Source organism: Balearica regulorum, chromosome 1, assembly GCF_011004875.1.
Source record: "Balearica regulorum gibbericeps isolate bBalReg1 chromosome 1, bBalReg1.pri, whole genome shotgun sequence".
Classification (NCBI taxonomy): Eukaryota; Metazoa; Chordata; class Aves; order Gruiformes; family Gruidae; genus Balearica; species Balearica regulorum.
Genome location: NC_046184.1, coordinates 17,568,955 through 17,591,975, shown reverse-complemented (window position 1 = coordinate 17,591,975; position 23,021 = coordinate 17,568,955). Strand labels below are relative to the sequence as shown.

The 23,021-nt window shown below is 42.7% G+C and overlaps 1 protein-coding gene across 1 annotated transcript in view; it reads right to left on the bottom strand.

The window, feature by feature from the left end:
- GRAMD4 (GRAM domain containing 4) overlaps positions 1-23,021 on the bottom strand; it is an 83,878-nt gene that overhangs the window by 24,206 nt on the left and 36,651 nt on the right. The window contains exon 4 of the mRNA XM_075742339.1: positions 8,431-8,551. Coding sequence (XP_075598454.1) covers positions 8,431-8,551 — 121 coding nt within the window. The remainder of the gene's footprint in view (positions 1-8,430; positions 8,552-23,021) is intronic.

The window sequence follows — 23,021 nt, the reverse complement described above, 5'->3', positions numbered from 1 at the left end:
TTTAAAACATTATGTTGTACGCTCCTGAAATGCACAGATACCAACCAATTTTAAAAATATATTTTTAAAAACCTACTAAACTTAAATACAGATCTGAAAAACTGAAACAAAAATGTTCTAAAAATAAATGGCAAGTAGTAGGCATCATTGGTCTCGTCTTTCAAAACGAGTCAAGAATAATATCACCACCCATTAAAAGTGATCAGATATTAGAAAACACTAATGCTTTTGCCATTCTGCACATGTGCAAGGCTTCAAACTACATTTGCACTATCCACAGCCTCCAACTGTCAACCTGCCTTGAGAATACTTCAGGCTTCAGCCCTACAGAAAGGTTTCTCTAATGAAGCAGCAGCTTTGACAACAAAACACCAGCTGCAGCAAGCTTTACTTGACAGGGAGTTGTATGATCGAAAAGATTACTGCTTGAAACAAAAATGTGTCGATCGTGCGATTTCGTTATCATTTCATTATTACAGAGAGGGAACATAACCTCCATTTTTAAGAAGGGTAAAAAGGAAGACCCAGGGAACTACAGGCTGGTCAGTCTCACCTCCGTGCCTGGCAAAATTATGGAGCAGACCCTCCTGGAGACTATGCTCAGGCACATGGAAGATAAGGAGGTGATTGGTGACAACCAACAGGGCTTCACGAGGGGCAAATCGTGCCTGACAAACTTGGTGGCCTTCTATGATGGGGTTACAGCGTCCGTGGATAAGGGAAGGGCAACTGACGTCATCTACCTGGACTTGTGCAAGGCATTTGACACTGTCCCGCATGACATCCTTGCCTCTGAATTGGAGAGACATGGATTCGATGGATGGACCACTCGGTGGATAAGGAATTGGCTGGGTGGTCGCACTCAAAGGGTTGTGGTCAACGGCTCGATGTCCAAGTGGAGAACAGTGATGAGTGGCATTCTCAGGGGTTGGTATTGGGACTGGTGCTGTTCAACATCTTTGTCAGCGACATGGACAGTGGGATCGAGTGCACCCTCAGCAAGTTTGCCGACGACACCAAGCTGTGTGGTATGGTCGACACACTGGAGGGAAGGGATGCCATCCAGAGGGACCTGGACAGGCTGGAGAGGTGGGCCCGTGCAAACCACATGAAGTTCAACAAGGCCAAGGGCAAGGTCCTGCACGTGGGTCGGCGCAATCCCAAGCACAAGTACAGGCCGGGCGAGGAATGGATTGAAAGCAGCCCTGAGGAGAAGGACTTGGGGGTATTGATTGATGAGAAGCTCAACATGAGCCGGCAGTGTGCACTTGCAGCCCAGAAAGCCAACTGTGTCCTGGGCTGCACCAAGAGAGGCGTGACCAGCAGGTCGAGGGAGGTATCCTGCCCCTCTACTCCGCTCTGGTGAGACCCCACCTGGAGTACTGTGTCCAGCTCTGGGGGCCCCAGTACAGGAGAGACATGGAGCTGTTGGAGAGAGTCCAGAGGAGGGCCACGAAGCTGATCAGAGGGCTGGAGCACCTCTACTATGAGGACAGGCTGAGAGAGTTGGGGTTGTTCAGCCTGGAGAAAAGAAGGCTCCGTGGAGATCTAATTGTAGCTTACCAGTACCTGAAGGGGCCTCCAGGAAAGATGGTGAGGGACTGTTTATCAGGGAGTGTAGTGACAGGACAAGGGGTAATGGCTTTAAGCTGAAGGAGGGTCGATTTAGATTAGATGTTAGGAAGAAATTCTTTACTGTTAGAGTGGTGAGGTACTGGAACAGGTTGCCCAGAGAGGCTGTGGATGCCCCATCCCTGGAAGTGTTTAAGGCCAGGCTGGATGAGGCTTTGGGCAACGTGGTCTAGTGGAGGGTGTCCATGCACATGGCAGGGGGGTTGGAACTAGATGATCTTTAAGGTCCCTTCCAGCCCAAACCATTCTATGATTCTATGATTATCACTCATTTATCAGACAAGAGAGGTGCTTTCAAACGTTCCCATCTTTTGCTCCTCAGGAAGGGAACCACGTGGGATGCTGGTCAGCAAACGGAGAGCGGGAAGAGGGATCCCACTGCACTGGATAGACTGCAGCCATACAGGTGGATACCTAGTTCTCTCTCTTGCTGTTCCTCTGGAAAGTGCACCAGGGAAAGATATCACTGTACTGTCTGCACGTGGAAAAGGCCATTACTAATGTGTGGTGTCTTAACATCACCATATATCAACGAGTATGATGAGGAAACTAAAGAACTAATTATCTCCCTTCCTAAGCACTCCCCATATTTAATGAACTTTCCACATCCTTGTTCATTTCTAAAAGGAACATTTAGAAATAATTTACTGATTTATAAATTATGACTGGACAGCTACTAGTGTGCAGTAGCTGAATTCAGTGGTTTCTGCTTTTAAAACCACTTGTTTTCACACCTCTTCAGGACTCTTCCACAGGGTTTCTGTATTTGCAGCAACTCTTCTTTTCAAAAGCCACTTGAAATTCCACTGGTTTGTTTTTCTAGCTAAACTTTAACTTTGGTTTCTGTGCATTTTCCTCAGTTTCTATACAAATCACATGTTCCCCACCTAAAACCCTCCTCTCCATACTTTCCCCCACACCCTTGCATCTCCTCTATTTCCAGCTCTGTCTCTCTATAATACAGACAGCAATTAATGATCAAATTTACACAAAATATTATACAGCGGTGTCTTGTTCTTCTCTCTCAGCACATCAGACGGTTACACCATACAGGTGGGCATTTTTATCTGCCATCTGTCACTGCCACCATGTTTCATCAAAGCTGAAGACACATTTAGGTAGAAAGGATTTAGTCATTCACAAGCAGGTTCATACGGGCAGTAGCCAGTTACTCAACCCACTCCAGTCATGCAAAGGCACTGGGGTGGGAGGTGTCACACCTGAATGGCTCCAGTGACAGAGCCAAGATGGGATCCCACCACCGCCAGCTGTCAGAGCCTTCAGGCTGGGTCTTCCTTTGACATGCTGGGATGCATTTTCAGAAGCAGCACAGCGTCATTACTCCCCATGTTTCTTGGGGAAAAAAAAAATAATAAAAATATCCTCTGGATAGCAGCCTCACTGGGCTCCATCAGGCGTACATAATGGTTTGGCTTTGGCCCTTCTTGGTGCTTTTTTGTTTTGGTTGGTTTTTTGGCAATGTCTTACTTGCCATCTGCCTGCTACTCCTTCCCTGTGAAGAACCTGACCTTTACGAATCATCAGGTTAATGACAGCTCATTACTGCACCTGTGAATCAGTTTATAATTAGCCACTTAAGATAGATTTGGGCCAGGAAGCTCAGAATTCATTGTTTAGGCTTGCACACCCACTGGGAAGCTCAATCCCAAAACCAGGTCATGTTGAACCTGCCAGTACATCAAGACCACTGACAGAAGGGAGGAATTATCTTTCCTACAGTTTCTGAACCACCCTTCATGCCAGAGATCAGTTAAAAGGCTGGAAAACATAAATGGTCCCCCAGAATAGCACAAAAGGCTGTTTCTGTGAGGGCTTCCTAACTGCAGCCTGCACCAAAGAAAACAAGCTGCATGAATTCCTCTGGGACCACCTAGAAAAAGGGTGTGATTGGTAATGCTAACAGATCCCCATCCTGATGCTAGATCATGTTTAGATACCTAGAGATTACACCCATTTAAAAGCACAGGCAGATTAAAACAGGTAAGAGCAATGATAGCCAATGGAGAAGACAAACACAAATGTGCCCTTTTTTTTTTTTTAAATATGCTGAAGTCAGGGAAGCATGAATGTTAGAGTTGTTCATGATGCAGCATCCACTCAATGCGTTATTTTTGTAGCTGCAAGTATGACGCAAAAGGGAGCCTTGACGCTGAAGGCCATATATCTCTAAATAAACATTTTTTTTGTTTTGTGCATATTTGGTCTTGAACACAATTGCGAGTTGAAGCGTATGTGAATCAACAGACTCCTCCAAAAAACTGCATGAAGACCGGACTTGCTGCACACAATAGTTCCAGTCACCACTGGGATGTTCTCAGTCACATTAAAAGCAATTTTCCTACAGGCTAACTCCAAGTTCACAAGCAACCCACCATCATTCTTTCAACCATGTTGTAGAAGCCAGTCAAGGCTGTTACATCTTTCTTACTGCTCCAAGCAACATGAACGTGTTTGCACCTCCATCAAAAGCACCTTCCAGCCTCAGAAATGCAAAAATAAGCACAGAGGAAGTATTTTCACAGCCCAGTTTAAGACCACATCATTCAAGTATGCATGGCTTCTTAACCTGAGAAGCTGTCACAAAACTGAGTTAAACCATTTTCATATGTTTTGCATGTCCTTCTCATTAAAATACTCCAAACACTTCAGAAGCCTTTGCCTTTCTCACCCACATTTTACATAGCTAGTGTCCTAAATTTGTAGTTTCAGAAACAAAAGGTTTCCGAAGAAATGTCATGAACCCAAAGTCGTACAAATGTTCATTTAAAAAGAAATTCTTGACAGGAGCTATTTTACAAGCAGCCTGTCACCAAATGTACTAAGTTAAAAATGAAGACATGCAGAAGTACTGCCAATCGAGTGTGTCAGCAATCACATACGTACGTCAGCAAGCTCAGCGTAGCACGGCAGCCAAGTGAGAAACTTTTCATGCAGGCCTCAGGTTCTTGCTACCTGTCCAGAGTCCCAGCCTGACAGGGATCCTTCCAGGAGGGAATGTTCCAGCCTCTACAGCAATCTCAAGCTGAGGCATCTTCTCAAATGACAAAGTCAGCCATGATCAAAACATCACATGTGTGGAAGATGACATCATTTAACAAGAGGCCAAGAAGAGTTAACCAAGGTAAGTGGCACAGAAGGAATAGTGACTTAGGCAGAAGCATTGTCCATTTGCTCCTCTTAAAAATAGTTCACAATGATGCTAATAAAAAGGTTTGCATAAGCCACAGCTTGTTGGTAGGTGGTATTACAAAACTTCTTTTTTTTTTTTGTTAATTTTTTTTCTGTGTGATGGAGCTATCTCACAATTTGTAAAATAAGGCAGCAACAGCCCACAATTTACACTAAACAAGCATTGCTCACACAGACTATTCCAAATTTTTTATACATTATTCCACCACTAAAATGTCATAAGGTTCAGCTGTCACAGCAAGTGGCGGGATGTCCTGAAGTGTGTCTATGGAAAACTTCAGCCACCGTGTTTCTGAATACTCAGACATACAATGAACACCATGACAAACAAAACCACTAAAGATCCTCTTATTCCATTCCTCCCTCCTCCCTGTGCACAACTCAATGAAAGAAGCTCATGTTCCTCACTAAAAAAATAATATTTTAAAATCTAGATTGTTCGCTCTTGTTTTCTTCTTCCTGAACATTTTGCAGCATGTATTTATAGAGCTACATGTACTGATCTACCTCACAAATACTTTTGAATACTGTAACTACTAAAGTAATTTCTTCCTTCTTACACCACAGCATGATTTTCATTAGTACTTCACTTCTGTAAGCAAAAAAAGAGTATATGCAAACATGTATATATACATATCTACTTAAAGATTATATGAAAAATTAGCTAGCTGAGAGGCAGGGCAAATTTGGTTTTGTTGATATAAGCAGAGACAATGTTCTGCAGTAACTTTGTTTAATAAAATTAAGTTTCCATCAGGTGTAAATTTGGCCTATTACATATTTGACTGTCAGCCAACACTTTGCCTGTAGTCCTAATAAAAGTATTTTAAACAGCAAAGTGCAAAAAGATAAAAGACAATGAAAAAGAATTTCACGCAATAGAGCACAAGTTAAGGAAAAACCATAGGCAACCTGCTTTTTCTTCTTCTGGGTAGAAACTGAGAAAATCTTCAAAGTCTGTTTTTGTGGTCATCTTATGTATACCTGCCTGTCCCAAAAAGGCTGGAATATTAGCAAGACTAGTTAGAAAAAGACTCGGATAAAGGGGATAATTAGCCGAATGTAATCCCCAAGTGCAATACCCAAGCTAACAGGGCTAGTGTAATCCCTAGGATATCTAAATGGGAATACAGCATTGAAGCAGACAGGTCATGCTGCCTTAATTTAGCAACAGCACGCCTGCTACAGATTTGCTGTTGTCCACAATCCAACAAGACACAGATGTTGACACTAATACTGACAAACAAAGACCTTCAAACTCTTTTTTCTATAAAACGTATACTCACAAGTCACAGTGGGCCATATCAGACCCCAGGCCATTCTCATTACTCTGCTATAGGGCAGGATGGTGGGTACCTTCCTGCAGAGGAAAGTTGTTCCTCATGCTTCTCTAGGAGTCCCAGCAATGACAGGGTCACTCTCCCCCTTCTCTGGAGCATGACCTAAAGCGCAGGCATACCTGCTCTCAGGAGAAAGTCTTACGGCCTACACCAGTGTTAACAGTATAACCTGTACTGTGCTCAAAGACAAGCATGTGGAAATTGCATCTCAAATGACTTCTTCAAGTCAGCAAGTCAGAGACAGAAGGTATCCTCAAGCATCAGCTTTATCTAAAAATAGCAGAAAACAATACTCATTGCTCTGTACTGCTGTTATGGAGCTCACAGGTACTCTCAGCATGGGGATGGGTCCAAGTTTGTCCTTTTCCACTGTCCTCGGTAGCCCACTCAACCAGGCAACATCAGTCTAGACACAAAATGGAAGTTACATGTGCATAGAACCAGGCCAATCAGCATAGGCAATAAAAATGCACTCCTACTTCCCAGCTAAGAGCAACTTTAGAACATCACCAGACAAAAACCTAGATCAGAGCCGTCCAGATCACCTTCCCAGTGCATGGTCACGGTGCTGGCTTGGGAACCAGACTCCTCCACAAGGACCTCATAGAGCTCCTTCCAAACAAACCTGGCAGCTCAGGTCAAGACTGCATGTGGACACACCTTGCAGAGAACCAGTGATTTTGGAAAACCATCAGAGCAAAACACCAGCCAAAAAAAACCCCCACTGTACTGAGTACTGAGGAGAAGAGTGAAGGCCTAATTTATCTTCTATAGAAAGCCTTGGTGAACCCACACTTTGAAGAATGGCATCTGAACTATGAAAGGGATGGAGTACTCTTAAGGAGACACTGGAAAAGCTGGAACTCTTCTGTCTGGAGAGGAGAAGAATAAGAGAGGGAAGGACTGATCAAGGGTGGTAAACAAGCTGAATGCTGAACAGTTATTCACCAAATCTCACAATTCTGTAACTATGGGGCACTTCTCAAAACCACTAAGAAATCTGTTAAAAAAGAAAGAAAATAAATTGCTTCTTCGGAGTCAAGAGTGGATTTCTGTAATGCATTGCCTCCACAGCTTCCAATGGTAGACAGCACCAGCTCTTTCAAGAGGGAGTTAAACAAATTCATGGGTAACAGGTCTGCAAACAGATACTGAAGTGAAGAGGCAGATATGTGCCTTCTGATACCCCTAATACAGTGTTTGTGGATGCTATAGGAGTGGGAGGTAAACTGACCAAAGACTCAGGCTCACATGTTTTCTATAAATGGTTCCTATTCCCATTGCTACAGAATACCAGGAGACATGGACCACTGGCCTGACCAGAAAGGCATTTTTACCCTCAGGATGAGTACAGAAGGAAGCGGCAAGCTGGGAAGAGTTTGGCATTGGGAAACTTCATATACAAGCAAAAAGTTTTGCCTGTTTGTTCTTGCTTGTCACCTCTAAGTAACTGGCAATGTTTATTGCACGCAATTACCAACTCAGTTTGCACTACCTCCTGATGACAGTAGTTGATGGTGAACCTCAGATCCTACTGCTCAGCCAAGTAACCTTAGCTACTGTTAAGGAAGATAACACAGGCAGCTACATATGCAAGAGATCTTAAGATCTAAAGTCCACACAGCTAAGCAGACTAAGAAGAGACAACATCAAATGTGATGCTTTGCATTAACAACATGGGCGTCCTCAAGGCTGAATGGACTTAGGGGTATACAGAGGCATGTTTCCATTTGTCACTGTGGTGGCAAGGCTCAAACTCCAATCACTCCCGCATATTTAGGGTTGTACTGGGATGTCCTTGCTGCTGCTAGAACAGGAGTAATAAGGACTGGGCAGTCTGGAGATGACACAGGTTTTGAAGGGCAAAGCATATGCAATGGCATGGCAAAGGCTCCGGCATTAAGTAGCACACAGTGCACACTGATAGCTCAAGGTAGGTGAGACCCCAGAGGGAGAGCATCAGAAAAGGTGAAACGAAGAATATCCCAACTAGACAAGTGTCAAGACACCTCTGTAGCTAAGGCAGTATGTATGATCAAGTAATTCAGGTGTATGTGGGCGTACCAGATATACTTTTACAGGAAAACATAGGCAGCTTCTCTCTCTGTGAGCTACTGATTTATTTTAAGAGACCTTAGGCTGGAAACAGATGCTTTTCACCAGAACTCCTCAGAGACAGAGATCTCAAGTGGCTTTCAGCTTTACAGTGAAAGTATTTACCTTACCTTGTTTTAGATATTTCTCTTACCTTGCTTTAAGTACTTCATTGACTTTTTGTTCTAGTTCTAATCTCCTCTGCCGCTCTTTTTCTAGCTCCTGCCTTAATGTTTCAGCATTTGTTTCTTCTCTCAGCTTCCTGAGCTCCTCCTCTGTTAATTAAGGGAGAAGAAAAAGATTTAGTTACCCTGAAGTATTTCTATAAGAAAATTAAAACCTAATTATGACAGATTAGGTGTTTTGTTTTGGTTTTTTTTAAATCTGTGCTATACCAAATATATTCACCAGAAAAAGCAACTAAACAAGGGCCAGAAAGACTTCATAAAAAGCACACAGCTGTATCATATAGAAAATGTCTAGTTACAAATGTTAAAGAAAGGAGAAAAACAACTCTAAAGTTTTCTTTTCAAGATGCAATGTATCAAAAATAAGTCCTTGGTATAAGCTACCTTTATCTAAATACAAGGTGACGTAAGGTGACATACCCTTCATTCCCCAAAGAAACAATCAACAGGAAAGGCTGTCTTTTGCTAAATTCAGTGGTCTTAACAAGAAAAAAAAAGTATCTGTTTTCTTCCCCATGTCTATGGGTAGGAAAACCCCCAAACATATACTCTGATAAGTTATATGATGCCATATAACCCTCTATCCATCAATTTCTGGCACTTCTGTATTTTTACATGTCAGACCACCCCATTAGGGACCCGAGTATCTTACAGTTTTAAGAAGGGATTATGAGAAACTAAATTCAGATTTTTCCCCTTTTCTGAGGTTACAGTGTGCCCTACCAACTTCCATGTAATAATTTACATATAAATATGTATACATACACACACACATATTTATTTACACAGACATATATACACACTTTCACAACTTTTTCATGAGAACTTAGTATCAACTATGCATAAGGTTTTTTTGTGGCTAATTAGCTTTCCTTTTTTTGTCACTGGCAGTATCCTTGTTCATGACCTTATTTTACTGTAGAGCTACAATGCAGTCACTATCACTGATTCCTTTTCCGAGATAGGTATACAAGAGACATGACAAAAAGAAGTATTGGAATCTTTTCTTTTTTTTTCTTTTCTCTTTTTAAACAAAAAACTTACACTACATTTTGGTCTCTAGGCTGGTTTTTAAGTTCAATTTCCACAATAAATTGTGGAACAGCACGTGTATTTCAAGCTTAAAGCAAACCAGAACAGAAAATACTTGCTAATTCCACTATCAACACAGGCACAGGGGTTCAGACTTTATGTTGTTTTACAAGATTTGAATATTATGTTCTACCTTCCAGCAACCTCTTCTGTTTCTTTTCACATATTGCCTTGTAAATCTTTGATAATCAGATAATTTTGATATCTGAGCCTCTCTGACTCCAGTCATCAGGTGTTTGAGAAGGTCTGAAGCCCTAGTGCAAATATTCAGAAGAACTGATAAACTCTCCCCCCCTCTGCAGGAGGCCCTTGTGCAGTATCTCAGATAATTTTATCCACTGTGCAAGTTAGTTGGTGGTAGATTATCTGTATTCCTGCAGCACTGAGAGGTTTACAGCACAGAATTAGGAGAGATGGGAAAAAGACACATGAATCGAGAGGACAGTACAACATGATGGCTTCCACCATGAAGCTATGGGTTGAGCTCCACCAAACTGAAAGGAGTGCTACCATCTTGCCACTGATGCTTTGTTAGTGACCCCGGAAAGAAGAGTTGCAGCACAGAAACCAAGTTATCCTCCAGCAACTAAAACTGAAATTTATTCCCAAGGGTAGGGTAGGGAACTTTTACTGTTGCAGCAGGTAGTGTCTCTCCTGTAAATAAATGGGAAGAAATGGGCATAAGGGCATACCTGTACATGAAGCTGTTCCTAATTATATGTCCACAAGGAATTTTAAATCCAACAAGAAAACTGTGTTTATAATTAGCTCACCCTACTTTCAAGGGCTCGCCTTGTTCCAGAACAAGAGAATGCACACAGCTGAGGGGAAACATCTGTTGCATTTCAAACGCACTAGAGCTTGTGCAATATCATGAAGACATCACAAAAAGTTCCAAAGCTTGATAGCGATGTTATCTTCCCAAGACCATTAAAGGGAAGATATTCTTCATTAAGCACTTTTTTTTTTTTAAGAGGAAGTGACTATGCATTGTGTGTACATAAGAAAACCACAAGTAGTGTAAATTAACCTCCATGTCCTTGAAAGTCTACTCAGATCTCCCAGCTTCCTTAATTCCAGTTGTTCTGTTTGGGCTACATCTTGTTCTGTTAAAAACAAAACATAACCCCCAGAAACTTGACCACTAGAACAAGCAGTGCCAGAGATGCAGAATGAATTTATACAAAGAGGGAGTTAAAGGGTACACAGCAAACAAGGTAGAACTCCTATAAAACAAAACAAAAAATATAGCATCTCATCATTAAGGATTGTCACAGCTTCACGTTTCATGGCATTTCCTAACTTCCAAGTACATGACTTTGCAATTAAAATCCACCCCACGACGACTACTCTGGCCCCTCCAACTCTTTAAAGCACCTTTTGTTACTACTTTGGCAGCAGTGTGATCTGGCAATGTAAAACCTCTGTGTTTGGTTAAATACTTTATGTTTGCTAAGCAACAGAAACCACAGAGCGGGGTAGGGGGGTCAGGAAGAGAGAAAAAAAAAAAAGACAAAAAACCTCCATGTTCTTCCTTGCACTCTCCTCTGAAACAATCTACAATTGGGCGAAGCTGAACTGAACTTACAGAGGACATTTCTCTAGCCATGAGGGGTCCTCCTGCCGAAGAGTGAAGCTGGTTACAAAAAGCAGAGGTCACGGACCCTTGAGAAGAGCCTGTAAGAACATTTCACCATGGTATCTATCTACTGAACTTTACAAATGAGTATAATCCTTCACGATGAGAACAGAGTGCTCCTTGGATTTCATCTTCAATCAAAATTCAAACATCCTCCCCTCTCCGCACCACACAAAAGGGTCAAGCTTCAGGTCCAAGATTAATCAGCTTCCATAATTTCCCTCCCAGGTATATCAATCTCAGCTCCCTATCTCCCACTGGGCAAGAAACTTGAAAAAAATATTACAAGAGGCTCAGTGCATGGCTTAACTGGACATGCAGGTGATGTGAGCACCCATAAAGGTGACCTAGTTAGAAGGAGAAAATTACTGAAGAAAACATCTACTGAAATGCTGATAGAGAAAATGCCAGCCAGCTTGGGAACTAGGCCTGGGAACCAGAAGCATCCTTGAGAAGTGCAGCTGCCCTCTCTGAAGTACACAGTTGGGTACCTAGAAACCAGAGACATCCTGAGATACCATTGATAAGGGCAAAAACAAGGAACTGTAACAGCAACTTATCATCTGAAAAGGTAAAATAAAGTCTGAAAAAAAGGGGAAAACATCATGAGAAAGTAAGAACCGGCAACTGCCATTGGCTATTATATCTGCAAGAACAGGAAAACAGTCTGGAAAAGTGAAAATTACCCTGAAAGAACAGAAAACATCAACATCTATTGGCTATTCCGGGTGAAAACCAGAACTTAACAGCATCTACACCTCCTTATTTCTCTATGATATAAAAATGACTTAAATTTTATCCAAAATGAAGCTTCTCTCTCAAAGAACTTCCCGTGCTAAAAATACTTTTCCTTTCCTAAATAGGTTGAACTCTCCTCACAAACCTTCTAAGAGATCTTAGAGCCTTGCCAGGGAGGGTTTGGTTTGTCCTCCCACTTCTAGGATGGTTGGGTCCCCCTCTGGGATCTGTTTTTCCCGCTCTCTGGGACAATCTTGCACCTTCTGAGATCTAATAAGCTTGATACTGGTATTATTGTGAACATACATACACATGCACATATAAGTAATCTATCATAAGTATTTCTGCTGCTATATTATTGGTAAGTTGGCTTCACTAGTGATAACTTTGCAGTAACCTGTAATAATACACACCTACTTGGTTGCTGCCATACTATTGACTGATGTCAATAATTTATAAAAGCTTTATATATTTTTTTCATTCACATATATATATATATATTTGTGTTAGCAATCACAGTTATAGTTGCTACGGAGATTTTTGTGGTATCTGTATGTTACAGAATCCTACCAACCCACAGTCACAATCTCTATATACCCACAGGCTGGGTAACCCTTGAGGTCATGACAGCAAGTGTGACTCTGAAAAAAAAATGCTTTAAATCTCTCTAACAAAGTCAACTTGTGCAGAAAAGCAGGACAATATCGGGATAATACTGCACTTCTACAAATGAGAGAAAAGTGTGAGAAAAGACAACAACAGTGTTTCAACTACGTTAACTTGCATATTATTGCACTGTAAACCCTTGGAGAGTTGATCCCGGAGGAAAGACCACCATCAGCGATGCATCTCAAGTTACCAAAAAAATATATCCATTTCAGGTTTTCTACAGCATTTTATCCTCTATTAGGTGTGTGCTGTTTTTTGCTGGGATAGAGTTAATTTTCTTCGCAGTAGCTAGTGTGGGGCTGTGGTTTGGATTTGTGCTGGAAACAGTGCTGGTAACACAGGGATGGTTTCGTTACTGCTGAGCAGTGCTGACACAGAGCCAAGGCCTTTTCTGCCTCTCACACCACCCCACCAGCGAGGAGGCTGGGGGGGCACAAGGAGTTGGGAAGGGACACAGCTGGGACAGCTGACCCCAACTGACCCAAGGGATATCCCATACCATATGACGTCATGCTCAGCATATAAAGCTGGGGGAAGAAGAAGGAAAAGGGGGACGTTTGGAGTGATGGCGTTTGTCCTCCCAAGTCGCCGTTACACGTGATGGAGCCCTGCTGTCCTGGAGATGGCTGAACACCTGCCTGCCCATGGGAAGTGGGGAATGAATTCCTTGTCTTGCTTTGCTTTTGTGTGTGGCTTTTGCTTTACCTATTAAACTGTCTTTATCTCAACCCATGTTTTTTCTCACTTTTACCCTTCTGATTCTCTCCCTCATCCTGCCGAGCGAGCGAGTGGCTGCGTGGGGCTGAGCTGCCTATTGGGGTTAAACCACGACAAGGTGTAACACAACTGTCACACCTGCACTCTACAGATTTCATCATTTAAATTTGAAGACTTAACAATACAAAAAGTTTAGTTGTTACCATATAATTCTTAAAAAACAAGCTACCCAGCATTTTGTTGCATGATCGTATGTCATCAGCCACCAGAGCAACTGAAAAATTACAGTTTGCTCCACAGAATACACAAGCTTATAATAAATGTTTTGATTAAAACTCTTAAATACCAAAGTATTTAGTTCAGGCAAGATTGAATAGAATCAGAGTAGTATTTAGAAAAGTATGATACATCAGGCTGGCAAGGCGTGGCAGCAGGTTGGATTTCTAATTCAATACTGCATGTGCAGTAAAGCGGATGTCTTCCTTAATACGGGGATTGGAGGTGGATTAGGGAGTCTCCTAGTAGCTAGTTTTACATAATAGCATTCCTTTGTAGGCCTACAGGTATGCTGCAAAATCCCCCCCTAGGACAAAGCGACCCAAAAAAAAAAAAAAAAAAAAATTTCAGAGCCTAGCTAGAGACTGCAGAGCACTGCTTGCAGCTACCACATCAGTTTAGTGTTACATCTAAGGAGACAGAGCTGAAAACTAGAAATGCCAAAAAGCGTACATGCACTCTGTCATATTTACACGGGGAAACACCAGTACTTAACAAGACAGAAATAACCCTTCTATGTCTATGTTAATTATGGCAAATCTCCCTACAACCCTTTAAACATTACCAGAGTTCAAGTACATTATTTAATTCTACTAAACACACTAAATCCCAACCACACACCATGAAACTGGATCTCACCAGCCATGCTGACAGAGCCAGACATTGGGAGTTTTCTCCAGCACAGGCAGCTTCTACCCCTGCCACACTCCCAACTCCCACAGAAAGCTAATATTTAAAGTTTGTCCCAACTAAACCAACTATATGACATTATTAATAAAGCATTAGGAGTCTGAAAACATGTCTATTTTCATCATCATAAACACTGAAGAGCTTTCAGTCTTTATCTGAAACACCAGCAGCAAACGGCAGTGCTGTGAAAGACACAGACCGGCTCCACCACTTGTAATAAAGCCAAGACACACAAAGAACATTGTCTGACCAACAAGCAGTGATGAAGGAAGGACCCACAATAGAAATCCCTAACCTGTTTTTCTCCTGTTTACAGTTATTTTGTAATTCATATACTCCTCTGGAGATACGTTCACAATTCATAGCCGTAACTGGATACAGCTTAATTGAGTACTATTTGTTATCTGTTCTTCTGACCTCTGAGCGTCCTTCCCCCAGGCTTACGTCCTTTCCATCAGTGATTTGAGAACCACAGAGACTGCCAAAGACTTACCACAAATCTATCCAAAAGACTGCAGATAAAACATTAGCCTTTGATCACAGACATTGCAAGACATTCTACTTCTTTGCATGCCAGATGTTTGGGAAAGAACAGGGCTTGTCTAAGCCATCGCTCTAGCAGCTCCGCTTTATTAGCTGTCCTTTCTTCTCGAAGTCATCTCTAAGTTCATGTCCTCTTCCATGCTTGGACTTCTACACTTCACTTGGGAAGCACAAAGCTCACCTGCTTAGGAGGACTACTCTTAGCATTTTAAAAGGAAGAACCTAAAAACCTCCCTTCTCAAGCCCTAAACTCCAGGTTGACCGTCAAACCCTTCCTTTGTCTTGTGTGGTTAGGTGGTCACTTCCAAAATGGATACCAGCCTTCTTGTTCTTCATAGCTCTTCCAGAGCTGGACAGTGAGTGGCCTGGAGAGTCACCTCAACAGATAGATAGCAGCAACAGTGGGAAGAGGGTGGGAGATGCAGCCTGACTGTGGCATTATCCGATGATAGTTTTAGAAATTCTTTCCTACTGTAACAATACCAGACACTATTACCAAGATGATTCAGTACAACATTGTAAACTGACCGTATTTTAAACAGAAGTTTTTCATGCTGGTTTTTTTCTGGACACTGGCTTCATATTCCTTGCTGGAAAAGTAGGAATCCACATTATTTTGACTTTAAGTCTAGCAACCCATTTACAACAACAGACTAAAGCCAATCTATGCTCCTACTCTAGATTTTTGTTCTTCTATTCCCTTTAATTCCAAAAAGCCACGAGTGAGCTTGGTGAGGCATAATGATGGGTTTCAGCATCACTGATCCCTCTTTTGCCAAGTGCTTCCTCAGAATTTGTTTGGGTAATGGTATGTTTTATGTGGACTCCATACTACATCACTTAGTTTTAAAAAAGAAGTAGATTAAGGGGAGGTCCTGTCAAACTGAAGGCAGAAGCTCTCAGACTTTTCTAACTCAGAGGTGGTTCTTTATGACAACTCAGGCATAAAGACAAGAATATTTTTTTTTTCTCTTTATGCTGCCTTAAGTATTTTGTGAAGCAGCACTGAGAAGGCTAAGTGTCACATATGGACATTGAGAAGCTACATCAAGTGAAATGAAAGAGTTACTGAGCCCAGCATCCCATTTGGCAATGGTCAAGAAGAGGTACTCTTCCACCAGCACAAACAGAGGGACTTGTGGCAGCTTCCTCTGAACCAACACCTGCCTGCAGTGCAGGGACTTCCTCTGCCAGGGATGCTGCACAGTGCTAAGGAGTGGAACGGCAGCCAATGTTCCCACATCACAGAAAGAATTACACAAAAACTATTCCCAATACATTGTGATTACAGTTTCCTCTTTCTAAGAGCACAGTTTAAAGTGCCAGTAAAAGCGTTAGCTACTTAGAGGGAACAGAGCTATCTACAAACCCTGATTCACCTCCATAACCTTTAGCAGTTAGCATCATAGTGAAATTCCCCACAGCAAGACTGAACTTCTGTCGTATTTTTTGTATCATTCAACAACTTATTTATTCAATGATGAGCAGTCCTAGGTGAGAAAAGAAACCCCCGCATAGAAAAATCAAGAATAAGTGAAAAAAAAAACCAACAAAAAACCCCAAACAAAAACACCCCAACCAAACCACACCAAATCCAACACCTCACATGATCTACTACTATATAGGGATCAAAACATGTTGTTCACACATTCAGCTACACAACTATTCTTCAATGAACTCTCATTTCTTCTTCCTCAAAACCTTCTTTTCCTATTGTTCCAAAAGACTCATTCTGAACTACTTTATCTTCAGCTGATCTTTGCTCAGCCACACTGTGTAGAAGTGGTGGGTTGACCTTGGCTGGAGGCCAGGTGCCTATCAAAGCTGCTTTGTCACTCCCCTATTCAGATGGACAAAGGAGACAAAACAGAATGAAAGGTTCATGGGTCGAGATAAAGACAGGGAGAGATCACTCACCAATTACCGTTACAGGCAAAAAAGACTCAATTCGGGAAAATGAATTTAATTTATTACCAATCAAATCAGAGTCAAGTAATAAGAAATAAAACTAAATCTTAAAACACCTCCTCCACCTCTCCGTTCTTCCTGGGCTCAACTTCACTCCCCATTTCTCTGCCTCCTCCGGGCCAGCAGCACAGGGGGACAGGGAATGGGGGTTGTGGTCAATTCATCACACCTTGTCTTTGCTGCTTCTCCCTCCTTGGGGTGTGGGTGGGGACGGGACTTCTCACACTCTTCCCCCACTCCAGTGTGAGCTCCCTCTCATGGGAGACAGTCCTCCATGAACTTCTCCAATGTCGGTCCTTCCCACGGGCTGCAGTTCTTCACCAGCTGCTCCAGCGTGGGTGCAGACCTTCAGGAACAGACTGCTCCAGTGTGGGTCCTCCATGGAGTCACAAGTCCTGCCAGCAGCCTGCTCCAGCGTGGGCTTCCCATGGGGTCACAGCCTCCTTTGGGGGCTTCCACCTGTTCCAGCGTGGGGTCCTCCACAGGCTGCAGGTGGATATCTGCTCCACCATCAACCTTCATGGGCTTCAGGGGGACAGCCTGCCTCACCATGATCTGTTCCAGGGGCTGCAGGGGGATCTCTGCTCCAGCACCTGGAACACCTCCTCCCCCTCCTTCTGCACTGACCTTGGTGTCTGCAAAGCTGCTCCTCTCACATCTTCTTAGTCCTCTCTCGGGCTGCAACTGCTCTTGGTATTTCCCCCCCACTTCTTAACTCTCTTATCCCAGAGGCGCTACCACCATTGCTGATGGGCTCGGCCTTGGTCAGCAGCAGGTCCATCCTGGAGCTGGCTGGCATTGGCTCTGTTGCACATGGGGAAAGCTTCTAGCAGCTTCTCACAAAAGCCATCCTTGTAGCCCCCTCGCTACCAAAACCTTGCCATGCAAACCCAATACAGAAGAAAATAACGCTCAAAACATAGGAAGATTTTTTTTAACCCAACTGGTCTATGGATGAGGACAAAAAGACATCCAAAAGCTAATCAGATAAGAGGGAAGAAAAAAAACAACCCAAAGCAAAACCAAGTCAGCAAAGAAGGAAAACTGAAGGAAGAACTATTCAGGGTTTTTTTTGCATTTGAGAACACTCTGCTTTCTCAATGTAATGGTTTTCCCTTATGGTCAAGCCTCTTGCTTGTTTGACTCTTTCATACAGAAAAAAGCAGAAAAAAAGATTTTGTTATAGGAATATTGGTGTCATAAAAAGCCAAAAAAGCAAATAGAAACACTAAAGATTAACTACATTTATTGAGTGCATATCCTTTCCTCCTCCCTACCTCATTTTATATAGGCATTTTTGTAGAGTGGAGAAATGAAACAGTTAAATATAAAAAACACATTTTCACTATAACCTTTCTCCAGCTCAACCTGGTTTACCCGCACACATCAAAACAAAGAAGTGACCCATCACATTCGGAAACAGTCGTGCCAATTTGCCTCCAAAAACCCTTAACGCAGGTTTGGCAGTTAAACAATCCCTCTTTTTACTTTGTTTTTGTTTCCATCATTCTGTTGTGCCTCTCTTTGCTCTTTCAAAGGCAGAGCTCCTGCTCCAGTACTTACAATAAGCATAGCTTTTGAGAACCAATTTTTGAGTCTCTTTGCATACGCCTACAATGCGGGGGGCAGCACGGGCTCTCTCTCTCCATGGATGGGAAATAAGCCAACTCTGATCCAGAAGCAGTGGAGGGAAGGCTGAGTCTGAACCATCATCCTGCTTCTCAGCACAATTAAGAGTCCCCTGGTAGTATTTTCCTCACCTCAATAGCAGAGTTTCATGTGAAGTGTTCTTCTGTTTCACATGACGAGAAAGACTGATTTACAAAACACATCACATTTGACAAGATTATCCTCCTCTCTGCAAACTGGCCTCATTGCCTTTCTTACCATTCCTGTTATGTCCCACTTCAAGTGGGTTAGGTTAGAAAGAATTAAAATGTCATTACTATGGTATGTACAAAATAGTTATGCTAACAACCAATTAGTAACTCTACAGTTACATATAGTGTTTTCAGTGGAGCTTTATTGTGTTATAACGGACGCAGGATCACTTCCCCTTCATTATGGAAAGATTTTAAATTAAGCTTCCTGAAAATATCTGATCTTAAAAAATCAATAGCTTACTGAGCCAGATCCCCTTCTCAAAACATCAAGTGGGAAGTTTTGTATTGCTAGATACATTTTTGCCAGCTTAAAAGTCATGAAAAGTACTGCTGCTCTATGAATTTTCAGAAATTTCAGAGACTAGAAACACCAGAAGAGTTGCAGAATCCATCTAAAATGAACTGCAAAAATTTTGTCATTATTGCGTGAACTGTTTTCACTCCCTGTTTTTGGCAGAAGTGAAAGTGGCTATAAACATTTCAACGTCTGGCTTCAGAATAGCAGCAGGCTCTTCCAAGGCTTTTATGTTACCAAGCCGGAAACGGCAGGTTCCACATGGGGCTCCTGAAACCTCCAGCCCAGTTATACAAAAGGGACAGGCACAGCAGTGCTGACGGCTGCCCTGCCTGAGCTTTTACACCAACTCCACAATTCATGAAGCCAAGTCGGGCACCCAGAAAAAGGCAGAAGCAAGAGCACACCTCACCTACATAATGCGATACGTAGGCGGCATCTGGTTGAGCCGGTGTAGGAGTTGAAACAATAAATCTGTCAGTGCAGCGCTGCACTTTGGTTAATCAGTCCCACGAAAAGGTGGCGTGATGGCACATGATCCTCCTGGGCTGGGTCCTCCAGCATTCTCGCATCTTCACACCAACATTAGTCACATGCTTTGCTCAATGATGAGGGAGATTGCACAAGCTGGGCCCCAGAACAAGGACTAGCCCAGGACTAGCTGCTGCCGCACTGGGGTCACAGCCTTTCCCTCTCCCCTGGTCTCGGGAAGCTTGTGCTCTTGAAAGCCAAGTTGAGAGTGAGCAAGAGCATAACCCATCATCCACCAGTCAGAGCAGAATCCTTGCAGATGAGAAATAGAGGTCTGAATCCTTCATCCCTACTGAGGCCTCCTAAGCCCCAGACAAGTGCTCTAACCTGCTCATGATTTCCCTCTTCCAACAATGTTTCCAGGAAAACTGAACCAGAGCTTTGGAGAGTTGGGTTTTTTTGTCCAGGGAGGCTAGACATGAACTCAGTATACATGATGCATCATGTAAGCATCTCTGGGTATAAGCAAAACCTTTCCTACACCTCTTAAGAAACTTTTCCTAGATTTTTTGAGAAGTCTCTCAATCAGAAGTCAGACCTAGAAAAACTTCTGTACAAATTTGTTAGTACAAAGCAAATGAGAGTGACTCTGGTGAACAGACAGCTCTACAGCAAAGCCTGGACTTACGTCTTTTTCCTGCGGCTTCTCTGGAAGAGATTCAAGAGGATTCCCACCAGTCGCCATACTTAAATCACATTCCTCATCAGAGGAACTCCACAAGGGTGAGACACACATGCAGATCTCCCAGGAACACCCTGTTAGCATCTGGGAGTCCAGGATTTTAAGCTGAAAGAAAGGAGGCTTAGGGGAAGGAGTGAAGGGTGGGAAAAGCCCGGGGTAAGTTCCACTGCCACAGCAGCCTCGGTGCTCACCAGCATCAGCACACTTTAGGAGGCCGTTCTGCAGCATCAGGATCCCTTGGCCAGGGTGGACCATCTAGTGAGGAATGGCTACTATACCCACAGCTAGTTTTTGAGTGCCTCAGATGAACATAGCAGCTACTTACTCTCTTACCAGGGTCTTCACCTGCTACACAAATCAACTCTTTATTCTGGTTCAAGATTTCTGAACCAAAGGTGACTACAGGCTGCCAGGTCACTAAGATGACAGCAAAACCAATGCAGTGAAACTATTCCTCTGCTCTTGTCTAGCTCTGCCACCGCAGCAGATGTTTGACCCTTACAGCAAGGGTGTTCTGACACAGTTGGTAATTGGACTGTGACTCAGCTTCATAGTCAATTTGTTATATACAATTACTACGGCTGTTTAAGCAGGCATTAGCATTTCTGTACAGAACAGGACTTGTAGTACAGGTCTTTCACTGGTCACAACCACCACGTACCACGCTTCGCCTCTAAGGTTCACCACGTTCTAACATCCCAGATCTGCCCAAGGACCACGTATGGTTTTCTAGAGCTTCTACCTTCGTGAGATCTACATTCTGCTAGGTAGCTCTTCTTACAAAGAATCATTGGGTCATTTATACCAAAAAGCAGAAGCCAGAGAGAACACTGTGGAGTTAGTCACATAACAAGGTTTAAAAAGGCACATGAGAAGGAAGTGTGGGGAAGCAGAAATTTCAATGGGGAAGAAGCATAATCCCGATTTCTTTTGTAATGTTGGTATAAAAACAGTAACTGAAACCAGCAGTTTTATAAGCCCATAGAGACTCCTGCCACAGCCTGCTGTACAGAGTGGAATGAAAACCCTTGTGGGAGAGGACTTTATTTCCTCCTAAAGCTCTTCATCCTCACATGGCATTTCTCCGATTTACCAATTCATGACTAACCCTCTTCCCTAACAGTCACCTGGTTTGTTTACTTTTAGCTGCTGCTACACCACCTCCTCTTCCCGGAGCTGCTAAAATTAAGACTGCAAAAGGTTGAATATCCTTGAATGAGAATTAGCTAATACTTCAGGTAAACCACAGGATGCACGTGTGCTTACAAAGCACCTCATAGCACAAGAACCAGAGTGATGACACCTGCAAAAGTGCCTTCCATAAGCAGGCACAGACCGTAACACAAAGAAAAGTAGAATGTTTACCTAAAGGAGGTGCAAACCCAGAAGGATATTACCTATTATTTTGTCTTTCAAATGCAAGAGCAGCAAGCACGTTTTCATTTCTTGTTTAGATACAACTAGGTTTTGAAATGGAAGCACTAAAACCACTACTAACCTTAGCATATCAATCTAGCTGCCCCAGTTCAGTAGTTTTCTTCCAAATCTGAACCCTCAGCTAGCACCAAGGCAGTGTTCACATGTATTAAAAACAAGCTTATAGAAATACACAGAGTCCTTTAGAAATGGATGATTCTGATGGCAACAACTCCAAGACAAAGCTTTTTCCACCCACGCATACTCAGAGGTCCAGTAAACTAAGTTTTTGCACTTTTCGTTCAGCTGGCATCTGAGCCTTGTTCTGCAGGAGCCCACCCTGATACAGCAGTCTTGCCAGACCCAACATGCATTGAATGTTTTCAGCATTCCTGTACTAAGGCTCAGGAGAAGCCATTAGATTACAGAGATTAAGACCATTCCCGCACAGACAAGAAAAGCAACTTTAGCCCTTTCAGCTGGAAGAGTCAGATGATCCCTCCCTTAAGACGTCATTATCCAAGATCCCTTCTTCTGCTGTGCCTCATCCTCCTGTCAGTCTACAGCTTAAACCTCTCGCATTTCCAGTCACATTTTATTTGCATTTACAGCTATGCAACACGCTAAGCAATTCCTCTCCATCATCACCTCTTCAGATGTTTAGATTATCTCTTTGCTAAAGAAGAGATTCATCTGGCATCCTAGATGAAGATGCCTTCCCTTTACAGACAACTGTGTGTCTCCAGCAACTATTTGCTCCAGCTTTCCTCTGCAGCTTGTAGAGGCTAGTTAGGTTCACGATGTGTTTTGCTGAAAATACTACTGAGCCAAACTGCACCTTTTACTTGTGCCTACTGATGGCTGAATGGAGTTTAAAGCAGACTGGCAGTTTGCTCTTCCTTTAGCCAGGCACTTGCAACTACAAAACCACACTGACTTGTAGCTGTGGTGCGTATGTGTACATTATACACAACATATAGCTGGGAGGAAATCTCTGCTCTGTAAACCTCCTGGCTAACCACACACCTATAGAAATAACAGGTACAGAAGAGGCAAAAATAAACTTACAGGATCAGGCTAACAGAGAATAGAAACCCAACACATTAAAAAGCAAATCCAGGGAACTTTAAATATTTCCCCCACATACTAGCAGTTACTTTGATTTTTGCACACCTAGCTGGAAGAAATAGACTAAGATGAAGGGGCAAACCATTTATGTAAAAATACAATTACAGCAAGGTGTCCTTAAGGAATTCTGTAATTAAAAATAGTATGCAAATACAGCTGAGTGACTAGCCTTCTTAAAACACACCTACTGCAGCAACAGGATTTTAAAAAAACAATGATCAGGCTTTCTTCCAACAGTAAATTAAAGTAAACAAACTGTACATTTCAGGAATGTTTTTCTGCTCACCATC